The 19,179-nt window shown below is 41.9% G+C and overlaps 1 protein-coding gene across 1 annotated transcript in view; it reads right to left on the bottom strand.

The window, feature by feature from the left end:
• Positions 1 to 19,179, bottom strand: part of LOC146855445 (stabilin-2-like) — a 1,201,024-nt gene that overhangs the window by 833,372 nt on the left and 348,473 nt on the right. The window contains 1 exon segment of the mRNA XM_085653243.1: positions 9,656 to 9,767. Within this exon segment, the coding sequence (XP_085509369.1) occupies positions 9,656 to 9,767 (112 nt within the window).

The following is a 19,179-nucleotide window of genomic DNA, read 5'->3' as shown; positions in this document are numbered from 1 at the left end:
AAGACCTGGCTCTTCACTAACTCAGCCCAGCAGCAGAATTCTCCCACCCCCCAGTGCCTGGATACCCTCAGGGGTGATAAGCGGCGCTCTACAAATGTCTAAATATAACAGCTACACTAATTCTTGCTGGCGAAAGGGTTAACACTTGTCCGAAAAAAAACAGTCCAAGGAGAATCATAGCGATTGCCTTTGACCATGTACAGTGCTCCACTGCTTTTTGATGTCCTAGTTATAGCAATACCATTTACATACATACGTGCAGATTGAGCTTTCCAGTGTGATTCCATCAGTATCATTCTTGTAATAGCTACGTAAGCGCCAACCAGAACTGTCTTTACACAGCTTTCAGATTTCTTCTTTTTTACACACTGCTAACCGAAGGAAATGTGTTCAAAATATAGTTCACCTCGAGATAACTTTGTAGGATCCGAACTGCATACTAATCCACACTGGCCTACTGTGGGATTTGTCAGATAATAGGGAGATAATGAAGTAGTCAAGTTTGTTAAACCCCCAATAGAAATCAAATGACTTGACCATATAATTAAACTCTCAAGGTTTTCCATTGGCTCACCCTGCTCGTCCACATCACTTTTAAGTCATGCTGCATCATTTTTATGGTGCTCATCTGTGTCACTTGATCACACCAAATCTACAAGGGGTTAGCCCAAATCATCCTCCCCTCTCTGAGCTGTAAATATACACACAAAACAAAAAGTGATGCGGAGGAACAAATATCCTAAAGATTCCTAATAGGGTACATTTAATTACTCCTATCCACTGGTTCAATATTCCATCAAATTCACATATATTTCAATGAAGTCACATTTATTGCTCATTCCTGGTCAAAACCACAATTTATTTCTTTTCATTTCATATCTGATTGGAGTCTGCATCTGTGTCACTTGAACATACCCCGTTGACCAAGATCAAGTCTTCCTGGTGCGGTACAAAATATTGACTTTAAAATATCGACCTGCAACAATATCAACTCCATGATATCAACCTCCACAATATTATCAAAGGTAAGTGGACGTGGAGCTTGTTTTGTAAGTCTATATCACTATGAATGTTTACCTTGACAATATCAATATTGTGCAAGTCAATATTTTGGAGTCAACACTGTTGCAGATCGATAGTTTTATCGTCATTATTTTCATAAACAAATGTCTTCTTGGGTTCTGCGCAATTATTATTGCCAGGATGGAATCCAATAAATGGGTTGATATCAGACTCCAGGTTCCTTCTTCTGCTACGCAATAGGGATCTGAAATGTCATCCCAGTCCAGATCTACCAAGCTCCATCCATCCTCCACTTAAGAACAGAGCTATGGGTCCTTCTTCTTAAAAAAGACCTTGCTGAAATGAGCTACCTGATTTCTGGAACAATCTAAATAATTTTGTGCATGCCTGCAACACAACCATTGTGCTACATTCCTTTTTTCTATTAGAGATACAGCATGCGGCATGGTTACCTCCCACTAACAAACCACAAGCTAAGAGAGTCACAAACTCCCTCCTCCACTGCACTCACCAGGTAACCACCTGGCTACTAAACCCATCTTAAGAAATTACCAATTGTCCCATGCCAATTATCCATTCCCCCCTCTGTTCTGACAGTCCCCCATTCCCAGTGCACAGGTCTCCTAGCATTCGCGGCAACCTAGTGATATGCATTCCTGCCATGTCTCATCAGTAAATACACCCTCTGCTATTTCTAATGTAATTTTCCAACCTTCCTTCATCTCTCTCTCTCCATCAACCAGTGCTGCAGTTAGGTCAACCTTTCCCAACTTATATTCCTACACCCTGCCATTTCCATCTCTCCTCTGCAATCTTATCCTATACCTAGTTTTTTTGACCAAAAGTGTTTACACAAATATATTTAATTATATGATGGACGTAGCTTAACTCAGGGGCTGGTGAAACCGGTGATGAAGGCTAAGGATCTGGATGGGAAACACTGGCGCAGTCATCATTTTCACTTTGTTTCGAACATGTCAAAATAGTTGGTTAGTTCATAAATTCTGTTTCTATATTTGCTTATGTAGAAGTTGGCCAATGCTGCAGAGTGTTGCACTGTTGCGAGCATCCCGCCCGATGCCTTCACCCAAGGCTATGCTGGGCGGGAAGGACACACGGTTCCCGTAGAGCTGGGAGGTCTATGAGAGTACAGGCAGGCCATCATATGCACAATCTAAACTTACCTTCAGGCGTCCGGCCCTCCAATGTTGTTGCCTACACCACTGTTCCTTCCCCGGGGGTCTATATCAGGAGATGCGATTGGTACCTATATTTTTCCAGTCCTTCTCTCTCCCAGAAACCCTTTCAAGGATTTCTGAGGAATAACATTTTACCCAATTCAAGATGGTTGTCACAGTATTAAAGTGTATAATATTTTTCCCAAACCAACATGAACTCTTAGGTTTTTCCTGTTTCTTTGGCCAATATGAGGAGAGAAATTGAATTAATTCCTTGTGTCGCAATGCTTTGTGTAGACCTGTCATTTTGTTTCAGCGCTCCTCCTTGAATGAAAGTTCTCTCCTGGGGTTTTGCCAGATCTCCTACTGTCCATCTTCCTTCTGGCTATCCTGATCCTCCAGTCCTCTTCTGGCCCCACCTTGGATTTTTTCTGGAAGTATCTCTACTTCTCCAGCTGTATCTCCGACCTCGACTCCTGGTCAGCATTGGTTAGCATTCCAGTCCAGGACTTCCATGTTCTCTCAGAGGTTTTTGGGCTTTTTCCCTCCATTTGGATCCTTTTCTGGGAATCACCTTCTGCTTAGGCGCTACCTAGTATCGGCAGCAACAAGTGTACTAAGGGGTCACACATATCTCCGGCAGCCTAAGATGGTGAAATCCTGGGCCACTTGAAAAAGCAGCAGCCAAAGACTCTATATCAAACAACAGCTTCATGACAGAGATGCCCACAAATATTTTTGGATGATTGTGTAAAAACAACTGGCTTCGTATTCTCAATACTTTTCGATTAATATTTCTGAATCACAGTAGATTGCAAAACATTTTATCAAATGCTTTTGCTTACACTATAATGAATGGTTCCAAGAGCCTTACACTTTACACTCAGAACTACAACAGCCCTAACAACTGAAAAAATCTGTACTGAGCTGTGTAACAAAATCGAATGATTTATAAAATATCACTCCCTTGTAGACCAAGTGTGACACTTCAGATCATGCCTTCAAGACATGATTGTAACTGCATGCCACAATATCCCCATTGATAGTTCACCAAATAAGAAATTCAATCATCAACATTTAAACTTAAGAAATCCCCCCTTTTGCTTTCTGCACAAAATAAGTACAACTCAAACTGTCCAGTTTTCCAAGTTGAAGAGGTGAGGTCTTGGACCATACATATATATGCAAAATGTTCTGACTCCTCCCAGGCTAGACCTAATATGCTTTTGACATATTTTTCAGGCCAGTTAATGGGTAGTTTTGGGGCCATCACTAACCTCTTCTTTGAATCTGAGGTAGGTTCAAAATTGTTAAAACAAGTGATAGTAAAGCTGTTTTTTGAGAAGTCAAATTTGCCAACCTCAACCTGCTTGTCCCCCCGACGCCCCACCATAAACAAAATACCACACCTGACATTTATTAGATCTTGTCAAGAATGCATGAGAAAGTCAGGACGATCCAATGTTACGCAGATGGAGGGGTCATGTGATGGTTAGGACACAGGGGTATTCGGTGCCTGGGGTCAGGTGATGTTGACTGCATGCCTTTTTCCCATGACCGAGTTATGATCAGGGGAAGGGGGTTGCCTTGGAACCCTAGGGATGGATCCTTGGTCAGAGATCCCCCTGTTTCAGGTCGGGCAGATGTTGATGATGGATTGGTAAATGGGGTCCTGATGTCTGATGCATTGTTGATGTGGTATTGTTTATCTAAGAACCGGAAATGTCACAGTGTTGCTCCTTACTTACTATCTGTTGAACGCACAGCCGCAATCTTTGTAATGTTTGCTTTTTCAAATTTAAATAAAACTTTTTAAAAAAAAAGAAAGTCAGGACGACAGCATGGGGAGGGGGCATGACATGCTGAAAGACATGATTGGGGTCACTGAATATTTAAGTGAGGAGACAGGACAGACTACATTTCCCACATATCGTGTGTTAGAATTGGGGGTCTCTAATTGGCAGAGATAGGTACCTTTGTCCAAGTAGGGACACTTGCTTCTATTCAGGGTAAGGGGATACACACTTTAGATAACCCCTGCTCACCCCCTTGGTAGCTTGGCATGAGCAAACAGGCTCATCCCAAAGTCAATGTGTAAAGTATTTGTATTCAAAACGCACAGTAATACAGTGAGAACACCACAAATGGACATCACACCAGGTTAGAAAAATAAGGTATCTTAATCTAAACCAAACAAGACCAAAATGACAAACATCTAACATACAGGTAGGAAGATACGACTTTAGAACAAGTTTGTAGCAAACAGATAGCTCAACCTGGATCTATTATGACATCTTGACAGGCAATAATCCAAAGTACGGCGCCAACCACGACCAGATCGTCGCCAAATGTTGTAAGTAGAAGTCCACAGAAGACCAGGTTGTGGTTCCAAGAAGTAACTTTATTCAGATTGAAGTTACTGAAGTTTTAAAATGTAGCCAGGATGATAAGTAGGCCAATGTGTACACCCCACCAGGAGCAGCCTCCTAGCTGCTCAGCCTGCTGACACCAACTGACACCCAACATTCCATGACCTCATCAACATTCCACACATACTCAGGCTGAACAGCAAGGGGAAAGAGGGAGCACAGACATAAAAGGAAAAGTCACCTTACTACACCTACCTTTTACTTATACTGCACCCTGCCCATGTGGGTAACTTGGGCCTACCTTAGGAGTGCCTTACATGTAAGGAAAGGGAAGATTTGTGCCCAGAGTCCTAAAGCCAACAAAAACAGTTCAGGAAAAATAGGAGGAAGAAGAAAAATGTTGGGGCTAACCCTGCAAATGATTAGCACCAGTGTGTGTCTTTCTATCCCCTTTCTCTCATCTTTCCAATCAGTATCTCGGATTGTTGCGCATATGCATCTTGCCATTGTGAGAGAGGTCGATGGAGGTTTGAGATCCTGAATGCAATCATAGCCCTCAGAAGCAAACTTGACAGATCCAACAGTGGTGTTCAACACCATCAGTTGTGAGCTGCTCCTGAAACATCACGATTTTTAAGGAAGCATGGCTCAGTCCTAAAATGGATTAATTCATTCCTGACGTTTGGAAATTGAGGTGTATCCCTGTCTTCTTCCTCATGCAGTACATGCTTTTTGCTTGTCTTTTCAATGTTTCCCTTTAGTTGTTAACTAATTGTTTCCATTGTATGGATTTCTCTGCTGATTATATCAAAATATTTCTGCATATTGACAACAATGCTTGGGTTTTTCTGCTCACTCACTGTGCTTCTTCCTACAGGCCCCTATCCAGTGGATGCAACCTGGCAAAGATTGAACGTGTAATGTCCTGAAAGTGAGTGGGGAATCCTCTTTAGTACTTTTGAGTTTTTACAGAGATTTTTGGTGGACATCTGACCTTAGATAAATGTGATCCATGATTGACAATACACTGTCATTGGTTTCACATAGCAAAGTCAAGTTTTTCTTATTGTGCTCCGTGGGCAAGATCCTCCTGTTCTTAACAATCCTCAATAGAGTTTCTATAGTTATAGTTGAGGACTCGACAAAGGAAATACTTTTCATTTGGCATCTCCAAGAATTTAACTTAATGGCTGCATCACTCTCAATGACTTTTGGAATGAGACAAAACACATCATTGCCATCCCCAGATGTCTTAGTTGATTATCAGTCTTTGTGAATTAAGCTTGAGGCTCTCTGTGTGGTGCAGAAAGAATGCTGTCAACATTCCCATCCTTCCTCAGAGACACAGGTTCACACGGTGTTCGTCGATGCCTGCTTCATTATGGGTCTGAAATGTTGATTAAGGTTCCTGGGTGTACCTAAAGGCCAAGAAGGGCAAAATATCGTTCTCCCAAGTGTCTCTCACCCTTGGAATACCCTTCTTGCTCAATTTAGGAACACCCATTTACTGTTAACATTTTGTAAGCAACTACACAAGGACGTGCTTCCATTTTGTACGTTAATGCTGATTAATCCGTACATTTTACCAGGTTCATGAGCACACCAAAGTCAATCAATCAATCGTCAAACTTTTTTCAGTTTAGCAAACCATAAAAGTCACACACAAAAATACAACAAAATGTAACATTCTTAAAAGAGAACTCAGTATGTTTAAAACAAAAATTCATAGAACACCACATGACCGTCCAAATCAAGTCATTTGAAATGTACTATCCTTTAAAACAGACAATTTTTAAAGTGCGCAGTTCCTCTTTGTAATTCCCAAAACGTTTAAATCCTCTAAGGGTAAAAATAATCTGTTTAAACAATATTAAAACATCCAATACAGTACAAAATGTTAAAAACAATCATTTTCCTACTAGCCTCCTTAATCGCATTGCAACAGAAATAAATCTGTATATCATATCACATATATATTCTGATTCAAGGAGCTGGAGGTAAAATAAACAGACCTGCATTTCCTAATGTTCAACACCCGCAAAACTGGTAGAATAAACTCCCTGCATGATTTATCGTATAGCTGGCATTAAAAAACAGAAATGCAGCATATTCTGGGTTGAATTACAGTCGCATGGGCAGAGGTCCAGACAAGCGTCGTGATTTGTTTTACTGGAGTACGACACTAGTAGATGAGCAATGCCGGATCTAAATAGAGAGAATTTTTTTTAAATGGCTAAAAGGGAACAGAAGATATGGCTCAATTCTTTCGGTGGCAACCAAGAGAAAATAGTCGGCTACACGTTTTTTACTGAGTTCCAAATGTTCTCTATGCTCCACTAGGATATTTAAAAATTCCCTTTTCAATTGGGGCTTCGTAACAGAGGTAATAAGTTGTGGGTAGGTGAAACAATCCTGCCTCCTAGTGAGTGCCAACTGACTCTTAACGTAGCTAAGCCATGGTATTTTGTTATCATGATCGCAGTTTAGGCAATCCTGTATTATTACTCGATTAAGGGCAGGTTCTTCATTTGTCCAAATCGAGTGCCATAACATGATTGAGGCAATTTGAATTTGATCTATTAAAGAGATTAACCCCAATTCCTTATGACAAATGATAATTGGAAAGCTGGGGGAGACAGACAATAATCTTTTAAGAAATAAATGTTCAGTAGTTTGTAAGCTTGACGTGTTACAATGTTCCCAAAGTCATCCACTGCCTATTTGGTTGTATTTTTTAGGTTGTCATATTTGTAGAGCACAGAGAGTGCACTAATAAGAGCTTTAATGCACATCAAGCGCATAGCAAATAGAGCAAAGTATGCACATCACCAACAAATGTGTTTTACATACATTCAAAGATCTACGAGAACAAACTAGAAAAATAAATTTAAAGTAATTAAACAGTACAACAGTAATCAGCAGAAACAAGCATTTCGAAAGAAATACAAAACAGAGAGGTATTGCAAAACTGCAAGTCTAAAAAAGGTGGGAGTGTTTAAGATGTTGATCTGCACACAACTTCTTATAACCCACGCATTAATAACAGCATTCCTTATATTGGATGAAATCAGGGACAAAGAGGTGATTTTTAGGTGACCTTGCTGGAGCGGGTAATGTAAAATTTTGTATACCCTCCCCATTTGCATGTTTATACTAATTAGAATAATCAAATAATTATATTCGTATTAATTGTTTGCAGTGAGAAGAACTAACCAACCTTATTAATAAATGAATTACACGTGGGATTTGCATTTGTATGGCTTAATTTATACGTAAACTAAATTATGTACGCATACCAATAGTAGAGAAATTAGAATATTGCATGATATACGTTGCTTTGGTGATGTTTGTGATTTGTGCTTTATTAAGTGAGTATAAATCGCTTGAGTGTTGCCTTCGCTAGATAAATACACACACATATGGGTATTAGCGAGGGAATAACATTTTATTAGCCATTTCTATGTTTTAATTACGTTTTTGTGTTTCTTTTGCTTAAGTTGCCCATTCTGGCCTAGACAAAATGGCTGAACGAGACATTGAACGTGACTGCCCTGACAACTTGAGGTTCTGGGTGAAGTGCGCATGCGTCACCGCCAGCAGCAGTAGCCTTGACCTGACCCCGGGAGAACATGTACCCTTCAAGATCTCTCCGGGAACTTTGCCAGGAGAAAGGACAAAGGACAATTTTAAAAACCGGAATCTGCTAGATTGATGAGTTCATTAGTTTGACACCCTTAGAACCTTTCCTCGTGACCCCAAGTCGACCAATCCGGACTTTCTAAACCCCGATCTTGGCATAATTTTCATTATAAAAGTAGGTAGGAAATTGTACTAAAAAAGCTTGCTCTTCTCTGACGAACTCGATTTTCCGATGTTATGCTGAGGGAGAAGACGGTGACACTGCTGGACAGCTGTTATCCTGAATCTTTAAGGGACTGAATTGCGGCCTAACTTTGCTGATTAAAGATTAATTCCTTGACCTGACTGACTTAGAGGACGACCTTTAGCCAGATTAGGTAAATATGATGTGCTGCTATGCTGATGGTGATTTTAACGGTTTTGCAATATTTCTTAGATAAAGAATATTTCATTAATTGACAGATGTGTTGTGTTGATTATTTAAAGAAGAGTGTTTATTTTAGTATGTAAAGTGTAAATCATTAAACCAAAGATTACAACTAAATGATCCATCCCCTTATGAGACGAATATCTTAGGGTTATAGTCAATGTATCTAGGGAAAAAGGGTATAGATATTCCTTTCATGTCAGCATTTGGAAACTTATTTCCCTCTGAAAACAGATCAACAGAGTGTAAGTATTGGTGTTATGGGCCCCACCAATGAATGTATTTGAGTGAACTTGATGATAAGGTAGTTGGTCTGTGCCGAAGAGTGGGGAATTTGATATTCCACGCTGCATCAACCTCTCCGGTGATATTCCCAGGTTTCGCAGATTTAACCATTCCTCCTGGAAATGGAAGCACAGCCACATAATAGCCCCTACACAAGTGGCACTGCCTTATTTAATTGTTCACCTTGATGGCAGCCATTTTCAAAACGAAATTTACCAACCATTTTTTAACAAAGCCCCTTCCACCTATTTGCACCATTTATGGTTATTTACGAACAAAATGCCCCTTGACAGTGGACCTGCTATTTTTTAACACATCATTTCATTACCCTGTAAATGAATTACATATACAGGTCACTCATATATCACTATAAATGTATTAAAAGTCCAAGATTTATTGTTAAGTGTAGTGATTTAGAACAGATCTGTAGGCCGAAGACACTTCTAAATGAAATTCTGACTTCTTTCTTTTTACTTTTTGGAAAATATAACTTTATGATCAGACAGAACAAACAGATGTTTTTTCACATAAAAGTTTGCTTGCTAAAAACTCTTCTGGGGAGCTTTTTAAATCCTTTCAGCACTTGTTTAATTCATCTGCCTTTTCAAACAATTCAGATTCTTTAGTTCTGATTTATTTGTCATCATTCAACCACTTGAATCCAATCTATATTTTTCTAAATGTATTATGCATCCACACAAGAGAAGATGAGCAATAGCCTGGGTTATACTTACTTTTATCACAGTTGGCTCCGTATCGATTCAGGTCATAACAATATTGACAAACCGTTCCTTTAAATCCATTATTACACATGCACAGCCCAGTGCCATTGATTCCATCTTCACACTAGAAAAATCAAAAGAAGAGATCACTTTAAAAAAATAAAACCAATCATGACTTTAATAAGGTTTGCTGTTTTTTTAAAAGATAGACCCTGAGGGCCTTACTCCAAGTGTGGTGGGAGGTGATGGCCAGTGGTGCAGGGACAGTAAAATTATGAAGGGAAAGCTCCTTCCTAGACACCTGAGGGTGATAACAATGAGAATGATTTAATAAAAGATGTTCAAATGACAGAGGAAAGGGCAAAACTGAACCAGTAATGCTGGGAGTTCTCATTTTTTATTTTCACTTTTTTCACTTTTTATTTATAGATTGTTACAGCTTTTATTAAACCATATTAAAATTTGCAAGAAAAAAAGAATAGTAATAATTAATGTATACTCTAAAAATCATCCATTTAACCATTATAATCCATCCCAAAATCTGTGCATTCCATTATTACTTACTTATTAATATAATTTTGCTAAACATTTAACAGCTGTAATAATATTAAAGTTTACTTGATAATACACATATAAAAATGAACTCGTTTGAGGCATGCATATAAAAAAATTCTGAATTCCAACATTATATGTAGTAATGACTCTAATGAGCGGCACACCAAACCTGATTTTCAAGAGGTATGCCCATGCAGGACAGTGTACGTTCTAAAACCCAGTGGAGCAGATTCAAAGAGACATGTAAGAGGACATAAAAGAATATGACTTTTTACATTGTCCCAAACCATATAAAGCAGGAATCTTTTGGTGACCGCCCATCCTCCGCTTGCTGCACCTCCTTCTGCAGTGCCTGCTGCTGTAGCGCAAAGAACAGCCAGAGTAGAAGCTGCAGCTCAGAAGAGGTGCATCACCCTGAAACAACCACATGGCTATGAGCTGAAGGAAGAAGGATGTGGGAAACAGCAGGGCAGCACTGTGATCAAAGTCAGAGGACTGGAACCTTCCCGGCAGCAGCTCCAGATACCAGTGGATCTCAAGGAGTTCTGGTCATTAAGGATAGATCCTGGATAGGGATATCTGACACAGAGGAGCCTTGTTTATATGAAAAGTAAAATCCTGTGTGTGGCATTTACCAGGAGAAGCCCCTGCAGGCTAAAGCTGAGGCGGCAGGGATGATTTACTGACCTATCTATCACACCAGGAGAATGATAATTCAGGCTGTAGGAGGAGGAGTCAGCTGCAGAGCAAGGAGTCAGTGGCAAAGCGAACAGCGAGCTCCAAGGACGCTGAGGCAGCTACTGCCGCTACAAGATGCTGCTGTTGGCCCCGCTTTGCCCCATTCTGCCCTGTTGTCTAGAACGGCCAAGAGTGGCTAGTCAGGCAGCCACAGTCAGTTGAATGACCAATCACAGAGAGCCGCAGCTGCATAAAGTTTCGTACATCAATTTTAGATCTTACCTCTGATGCTTCTCTTTGTGTTCTGGTTCTTACACCTGTTCCATAGCTGATAGAGAAGCTGCATTTCTGAAAGCATCAGACACTTGATAAAGAAGGTCGAACATTAGTTTCGTGGAGGCTTTGGTGATGGCTCTTTCCTATTCAGGCATATTATAATGGTTAGGAGGGTTGGTTGGTTGGCGGAGGACAGAAAAATGAGAATGGGGATTGTGTGGTGGTTAATTTTGATCTTTGGGAGTTAGCTGGATTTCTCAGTTTGCACGGGCCTTTTGTGGTATTTCAAGGACTCAGGTCCATCTTCTGGCCCCTGTAATTGGTTGCTCTAAGTGTGGACTGCCTTTCTTACTCCCAGAGTATTAAAAGCATAGCGGAGGTAGTTTTTCTGTGCCAACTTCCAACAGGTTTCAAGCCTGAGCCTCCTGGACAATTGCCTTCTAAGGGTTTTAGCCCACATGGTATTCCCTTGTTCAGGCTAGGCATGTTTCTTAGTGTCCAGAACGTTCTACTATGCGTGTTGAGTTAAGTTGGACCATAGCAGGGTTAAGTAGCAAATTGAATGATGGGTGAAGATCATTCAAAGCTTTAGTACTGCTTGCTGTAAAACAAATTGTGATTTAGCCAACTCCCTTTGTATTGATGGCTTGAGGTCTTTTTCCCCCTCTGCTGCCATCCCTACAAACTCAGGCAGGGCACAAAGGTGATCTTGCCTGATGTCATATAATTTAAGTTGTGAGGCAAATCCCTGTGCCACAGGCTCTGCATATCTGCTGAGGGTTCTCCTAGTGTTCCTTAGAAGTAGCAATCTGCTTCTACTGCATTTCTGTAGCCCCCTATAATTTCAACGTGTAGCCCTTCGGGCCTTTTTAGAATGGAAAAGATGGGATTCTAATTCTTTTATCCCTGTGTTGCTCCCAGAAGATCTCAACTTACAACTGTGTGATGAAAGTCTTAGGGGAGGTCCAGGCATTGAAGAGGAGTCTGCTCTCCTGCCGCATTTTGAGCATAGTCCCTAGGGAGGGATGCTGAATGAAATTATGTGGGATTTTAATGTCATTTGTGGCTGGAGATATGTAGGCGATTTAAAAACAATTTTAGCCTGTCTTTTACAGGATATGGGGCCGCTACAAGTATTAATTAAAAAAATTGTCAGCTCCCCTTGTCTCATTTACGGCCAAACATCTAATTAGGAGTCAGGTCTGGAGTTCATAATCTGATCAATATTTCTATTTTTGGGGTGCACATGAAGGCTTCCATTTGTTTCCCACACCTGCACACAAACGTTTAGTAACAGCTGCTAAAGGGCATAGGATTAAATTGGGAGATGGTTTGCCCTGAGTATTCCTTAAAAGATTTGATCAGGTACTGTGCTAGGGACTTTGCGATATGTGTTTTAGTGGACTTTTGCAATGAGGTAGTGGTGGCCTCTTTCACAAATATCTGTGAGGCTGTGAGTATCATTTTAACTCTGCAGGCTTTTAAGATCGCTTTGAGGCATTCCAGTCGATTTCACCATGCCTGCTCGAGGGCTCATTGTGACTTGGCACAGGCTCTTAAAACCAAACCAAGACCTTGGCACAGGCTCTTAAAACCAAACCAAGACCTAGTCACACAGTGGCCAAGTGCAGGTGGATAAATAAATCCAGCATTAAAAATTGAAAGGTATATTTGAGAAAAAGAGGCTTGGACCGAACTTGCAGATGCTTGCTTTCCTAATTCTAGTGTAAACTTTTGGGAAATAGTGAACTGTCAAGTCTTTTCTGGTAATGAATCTCCAGCTATGCATGCTTATATTGTCCCTAATAAATGGATGGCAAGTTGTAGAGGGATTAACAGTTCATCGAATCCAGAGCTGCTGAGAGCAAAGCCCTTAATTGAGTCGGGTTCTTCAAATTTCATTTTTCAATAATAAGAAGTTAGGGATGCGATCGACTGGCTTAGTAGGAGTAAAGCCCCTGACCGTGATGTGGTCCCTTCTGATTTGCTTAAACTGGATACTAACGTATGGACTCCTTTGCTTACACTGACTTTAAATGCTTCAGTTAAATGAGGGATTACTCCATTTTGGATGCAATCTGTTATCATCCTTATTTTTAAGAAGGGTGACAAGACAGATCCACGATGCTACAGGCCGATCTCCCTACTTGGCTCAACAGTTAAGGTTGTAGGGAGGGTGATTTTATCACAACTGTCAGAGTGAGTGGCACAAAATCTGAAACATTATGATATTCAATATGATTTTAGGCAGAGGAAAGGAACTATAGATACATCTCTAAATCTATATTTAATTGTGAACAAATTCACAGTTGTTAGGCCTGGTGGCATCAACCTGGCTTTCATGTATCTCTCATTGGCCTTTGATAGTGTGAATCAGAATAAGCTGTGGCCGTTGATAATTTTAGTGGAGATTGATCTGGACATAGTATATTTTCTTGCTGACCTTCATAGGAAAATGACTGCCTCGTAAGGTTGAGTGGGAATGGGGATTGCAGAGAGGTTTTTGAGGTTAAGCATAGAGTCAGACAAGGGTGCATCTTGGTCCCCTTTTTACTTACCCTGTATATTAAAAATCTGGAAGGCCGCCTGCTAAGTGCAGTTTTCGACTTACCAAGAAAGGGGAGGAGATTCATTCTAGTCCTCCTTTATATAGATTATGCACTTCTTTTAGCTGGAACTGCTTTGGGCCTCTCACGCTTACTAGACTCCTTCATGAGTTTCATGGTCTTGATTGATTTATCAAACAATTTTGGGAAAACCCATTTTATGATTATCATCCCCAGGAATATTAAAACTGGTAGGCATATCATTCCGGGGCCTAAAATCTCAAGGATATCTTTTTTCCCCTATCTAGGGATAATGTTTGACCATAAACATTCTTCGTCCCCACTGATGTCATCTAAAAGCTTCTCTTCAGGAGGACAGTGGGAGCACTTTGTGACTCTGATGCCAGGCTTGGCAGCAAACCAATTCAAACCCTACTTAAGATCTATGTGGCTATATGTGTTACAGAAGTCATGTATGGTAGCGAGATGTGGGGGTATGTGGAGTGTTTGTATCTCCAGACTGTGGAGAATATCTTTCTGAGATATCTACTTGTATTTACCTGTTGTATATCAGCATATATTGCCCATGAACAATTAGGCTTGAGACAGATCAGTGACATGATTGCTCTGCGCCCACTATTGAAAGGGCGCTCTGTTTGGATTAATCCGGATTTGGAGCTCAATCGGTCATTTTTTTAGGGGTTGTTTATCCCTTGACAATGGCAACAGATATCTTTGGTTAAGTTATGTGAGAGCGGGCTTTCTGGCTCGAGGGCATCTTGATCTGTTTATAGCCCCTGAATCCATTAAACAAATCTGACTTATTGATAAAAAATAATTTTTATGCCATTAGAAAGTCCAACAGGGAGTCTGATGAAACTCAAAAAGTGCCTGTCTGTGAGAATGCTGTTCTTAAAACAACTCTGCACATTGAGCCTTACTTGATTTTTTGTTAATAATAGCTTTCATCACTATCTTTTAATTGGATTCAAGCTTCGTCTGGTTCATCATTTTTTGGCTGTTTCTAAAGGCAGTACCCTGTCCAGAGATCTTGATCCCTGGAGTTGTGATCTGTTTCCAGGCCAAGACACCCTCTGTTTTATCATGTTCTGTGACTTTTATACTGACTTATACCGTAAATTTATAATACCTCTGCTCCAGGGCATGAATTTTCTGCAGGTGAGGCATGCTCATACATATGTGCAGATGTTAACCACTGAGCGAATCTGTTTGCACATTGTCAGATTTTTAAAGGGTGTGATACAGATAAGCTTATGTATGGGAAATTAATTGTTTTAGCATGCTCCTTTTAGTCTATGTCTGACTGTTCTAATTTGGTTTTAGTTTTCATGTATTCATGGATTTGCATGATTATTTTGTACTTATTGTGCATATGTTTTTACTAGGTAAAGTGTTTCTTTTCTTTTTTTTATAAACATTTGGATGATGATAATAATGGCTGATATTCATATCCAATTAGTATAACTAGAAAGGACTGTCCCTTATTTGCAACAAGAAGTTGGATATTTCAAGGCTGAATCACAAAGACATGGAAGATCATGTAAAAAAGTACTTCTGTGGAACTACTTCCTGCACTCATAAATGCTTTCGTAAGCTGGCTCCAGTGTGGCCAAACTCCTCTGTAAATATTCTAGTCGAGATTTTTGTTCAACTGTGCATGTAAAAAAGCAGGCAGAATCATAGAGGTGCAGTATCTCTTATACATATTGTTAAACCTCTTTTTAATTGCTGCCTCTTAATCCATCACTCTTGCAAATGAATTTAGTCCATGTTTACTGCCATTTTTAAAGTGCTTCCTGTTTACAGTGGCATCACTAAATAACCTGCCACACCTACATACTATGAGCCATTACTTAGAAACTGGCACACAAACATCATCAGTTTAGGTTGCTTGATTACATAATTTGGAGTAAAAGATGTCCACTAACGACCCTTCTGGTTCTCCGAAGGCTAAAGATCATAGCACAAATGTTTGCAGTCAAAGATTGCGACCACACTGAAGTTTAGGATCTCAACACGTTTCTGTTTATGTAGATGAAAACCAAAACACAGGATGGTTTCCTCCTAGTCATCCACTGATTCCTTTATATGGACGAAACACTGCAGTGCCTAAAACTATTTGAGAAGCTGACTACAGTATTTGTGCTTTTTTAAAGTTTTTAAAACAAATTCCTTGAATTGCCTTTACCATACTTCAAGGTCAATGGAGGTATCACCCTGTGAATAGTCTCCCCCTTCCAGAGGGAAACACAACATCTAAAGCATTGTTGGTGATTAAAGCTTGTACCCTGTTAGAAATGGGGGCCCCTCGTTGGCCATGGCTGGCGCCAATGTCCAAATAGGGACCCTTCTTCTTAAGTCAGGGCAAGTGGGCTACCCCCTTTGATAACCCTTGTTCAACCCTGTGGTAAAGTAGCACGAACAGTTAGGCCTATCTCAGAGGCAGTGTGCGAAGCGTTTATGGCCAAGTACAATAAGGCAGTAATGGCACCACAAAAGGACACAACTCAGGTAGATATAGAAAAATAATATCGTTATCCAACAGTTTAACTCAAAGACTCTCAAAGCGTTTCAACAACTACAATTCACGTCAACCAGTAGGTACTAAAAGAAACAACAACGTATTCACCCAAAGCGGGACAAGGGCTGAGTTCAGGGCCAGGGCCTACGTGACCCTTTGCGCACCAGGTACCTGTTTAAAGGGACTAGAGCACGCAGCTTCTGGAAGAAGCGGAGACGGTGACAGGGGGGCTCACAGCAACCACAGGTCTGGGAGGCTGAGGTCCGCAGCGTGCACTCAGGGGCAGGCATGTGCTCAGTGGCAGCAGCGCGCGGCTGTGGCGGCCCTGGCTGGTGGTGGCGATGACTCTCGTCGTGCAGCTCCGTGGTGGGATCACAGCGGCAGCAGTTCTCTCTTAGCTCCGGCGGCACACAGAACAAATCCCAAGGATGCAAAGTTGTCAATGGTGCGGGCGCTCAGCGGCCACAGGTCTCTCTTAGCTGCGGCGGCCCACTGGACAAATCACGATGATGCACAGTAGCAAAAGGGTGCGAGCACTCAGTGGCAGCAGCTCTCTCTTGGCTGCGGCGGACCACGGGACGAAGCACAATGGTGCACAGTAGCAAAGGGTGCAGGCACTCAGCAGCAGCAGCTCTCTCTTGGCTGTGGTGGCCCACGGGATGAATCACGTTGGTGCACAGTAGCAAAGGGTGCGGGCACTCAGCGGCAGTAGCTCTCTCTTGGCTGCGTTGGCCCACAGGACGAATCACGATGGTGCACAGTAGCAAAGGGTGCGGGCACTCAGCGGCAGCAGCTCTCTTGGCTGCGTTGACCCACAGGACGAATCACGATGGTGCACCGTAGCAAAGGGTGTGGGCACTGAGGAAGAGCAGCTCTCTCCTAGCTGCGGCGGCCCATGGGACAATTTAGGGCCTCAACCAGGTGGGCACCACGGTGGACGCTCAGCAGCCACAGCGCTCTCTCGACTGCAGCGATCCACGCAGATTCAGCGGAGGGTCCGAAGGTGCCGATTCAGGCGGGCTCTCAGCGGCGGCAGCTCTCTCTTAGCTGCAGCAGCCCACACAGGTTTAGCAAGAAGGTTCAAAGGTTCAGAGTCAGGCGGGCACTCAGCGGCGGCAGCTCTCCCTTAGCTGCAGCGGCCCGCACAGGCTCAGCGAGAGTTTAGAAAGTCTCAATTCCGATTCAGGTGGGCTCCCAGCGGCGGCAGCTCTCTCTTAGCTGCAGCAGCCCGCACAGGTTTAGCAAAAGTTCAGAAGCGCCCAGTCCGCGGTCCTCACAGTAGAACTAGAGGCTCCGGATTACTCGATGGAGGCCTCACCTGCAAGCAGAACTCCTCGCACAGGAATTCGATGGCGGACGGGGTGAAGTCTAATGTCCCTGAGACTTCTGCAGGAGGCGCTCTCGATTTAGGCCCTTGGGTAGTTTCTTCGGCAAGCTTGATGAAAGTTGCAAAGTCCTTTCCTCTGTTCACTCGGACAGAGTTTTGTCTTGACATCCAGAAGGAACACACTTGGCCAAAGTTCCAGCGCAGCATTTTATACCTAAAAAGTCTTTGTTCTCTAAGGTTGCAAATCACTGACTCCGGTCAGAACCAGTTCGGTGGGGTGGGGGAGCACTTGGTTTACGAGGTGACATCCTGCCCTTTCAGAATGAGGGGGTCTGCTATCAGACACCCAGTGGGAGGTGGAGCCATCATTCATCTTGCCAGGCACGGCCCTGCTCGGATCAAAGAGTCACCCCTCCCCATGCTCTGAATACCGATCTCTCTCTCCAGCCAGGTCTGACCCAGCTGGCCCTGCTGCTCCAAAACCAGACGGCCAATACACATACTCGCAACAGCCTAAAGTAAAGCTTAGGCAAGAAACTACCACATTTTCAGAAAAGGTATTTCAACACATGCAATATATAAACGGTCCTTACTAGAAGGTGCCCCTCAATGTCCTCAGCATATACGTATCAAACTCGAGGGTCCTATCAGGTTCCTAGGGCTCGATAGGATGATAGAAAGCAATCTGTAACCGGCCCATCCTGGCCTATGAGAATGGATCGTTTTGCAGTAGCGACAGTCAAATGGAAGGTAACTCACTATTGAAACAGGCTTCAGCGATGTAGGTATTATAGTTATCCTTATTCATACAGTCATTTATATACGGGGAGCATTTGCGCTGTGGCACTGAGTAGCAGTGGCACGGCACCCAGAACATCTAAATCCAACCAATATAAAAGATAGGGAGAGTAGAGAGGAAGGGAGACCCACGCCAATGATGCCAGGTCTAACACACCCATTTAGGAGGCATCCGTGACAGGGATTTGGGGGATTTTAATTCTTGCAATAATGAAGTCAGTAAGGAACTAGCTATGGTTGAAATCAAAACAGGCAGAGAGGGATGATGTTTTGATGTACCCCACAGAATTATGGTTCATACGATCCAGAGGTCGAAAGCTGCTGAGATTTGCACTGCAGTGAATATTTGTTGCATAATAATCTCTGACATGCTAAGAACTCTTTGAAGGGGTGTCTTGCCAAGAGGAATAGGCTCAAGGGAATACAATTCAATCAAAGGGAAAAATCCAGTTACTTTAAGATGTAGTATGAAGGGTTTGAAAACAAATAAAAGGATAAAATGTGCTCAGATATATAACCCTGTGCAGAGTCTTCACAGCTGCCATTGCATAACTTGGTAACTAAAGCATCAATACACTCAATAAACTGTATATGATCTAAATATTGAATCATTATACAATCCATACTGCCATTTGGTGACAGCGCCTAATTACTTTAAATAAAGGCTTTATTACTATTCCAAGAGATGTGAAATCACAATTACAAAAGCATGCAGGCATTGATGCTGCCTGAGTTGGAATCTATATACAGGAGGAAGGAAGATTGAGACACACCTCCAAAATCGGTAAATGGTTACCATGTTACTGACATCTAA

The sequence above is a fragment of the Triturus cristatus genome, chromosome 4_1 (assembly GCF_964204655.1).
Source record: "Triturus cristatus chromosome 4_1, aTriCri1.1, whole genome shotgun sequence".
In the NCBI taxonomy this organism is placed as follows: Eukaryota; Metazoa; Chordata; class Amphibia; order Caudata; family Salamandridae; genus Triturus; species Triturus cristatus.
The sequence above is the reverse complement of the archived record's forward strand: the minus strand, read 5'-3'. Positions and strand labels throughout refer to the sequence as shown.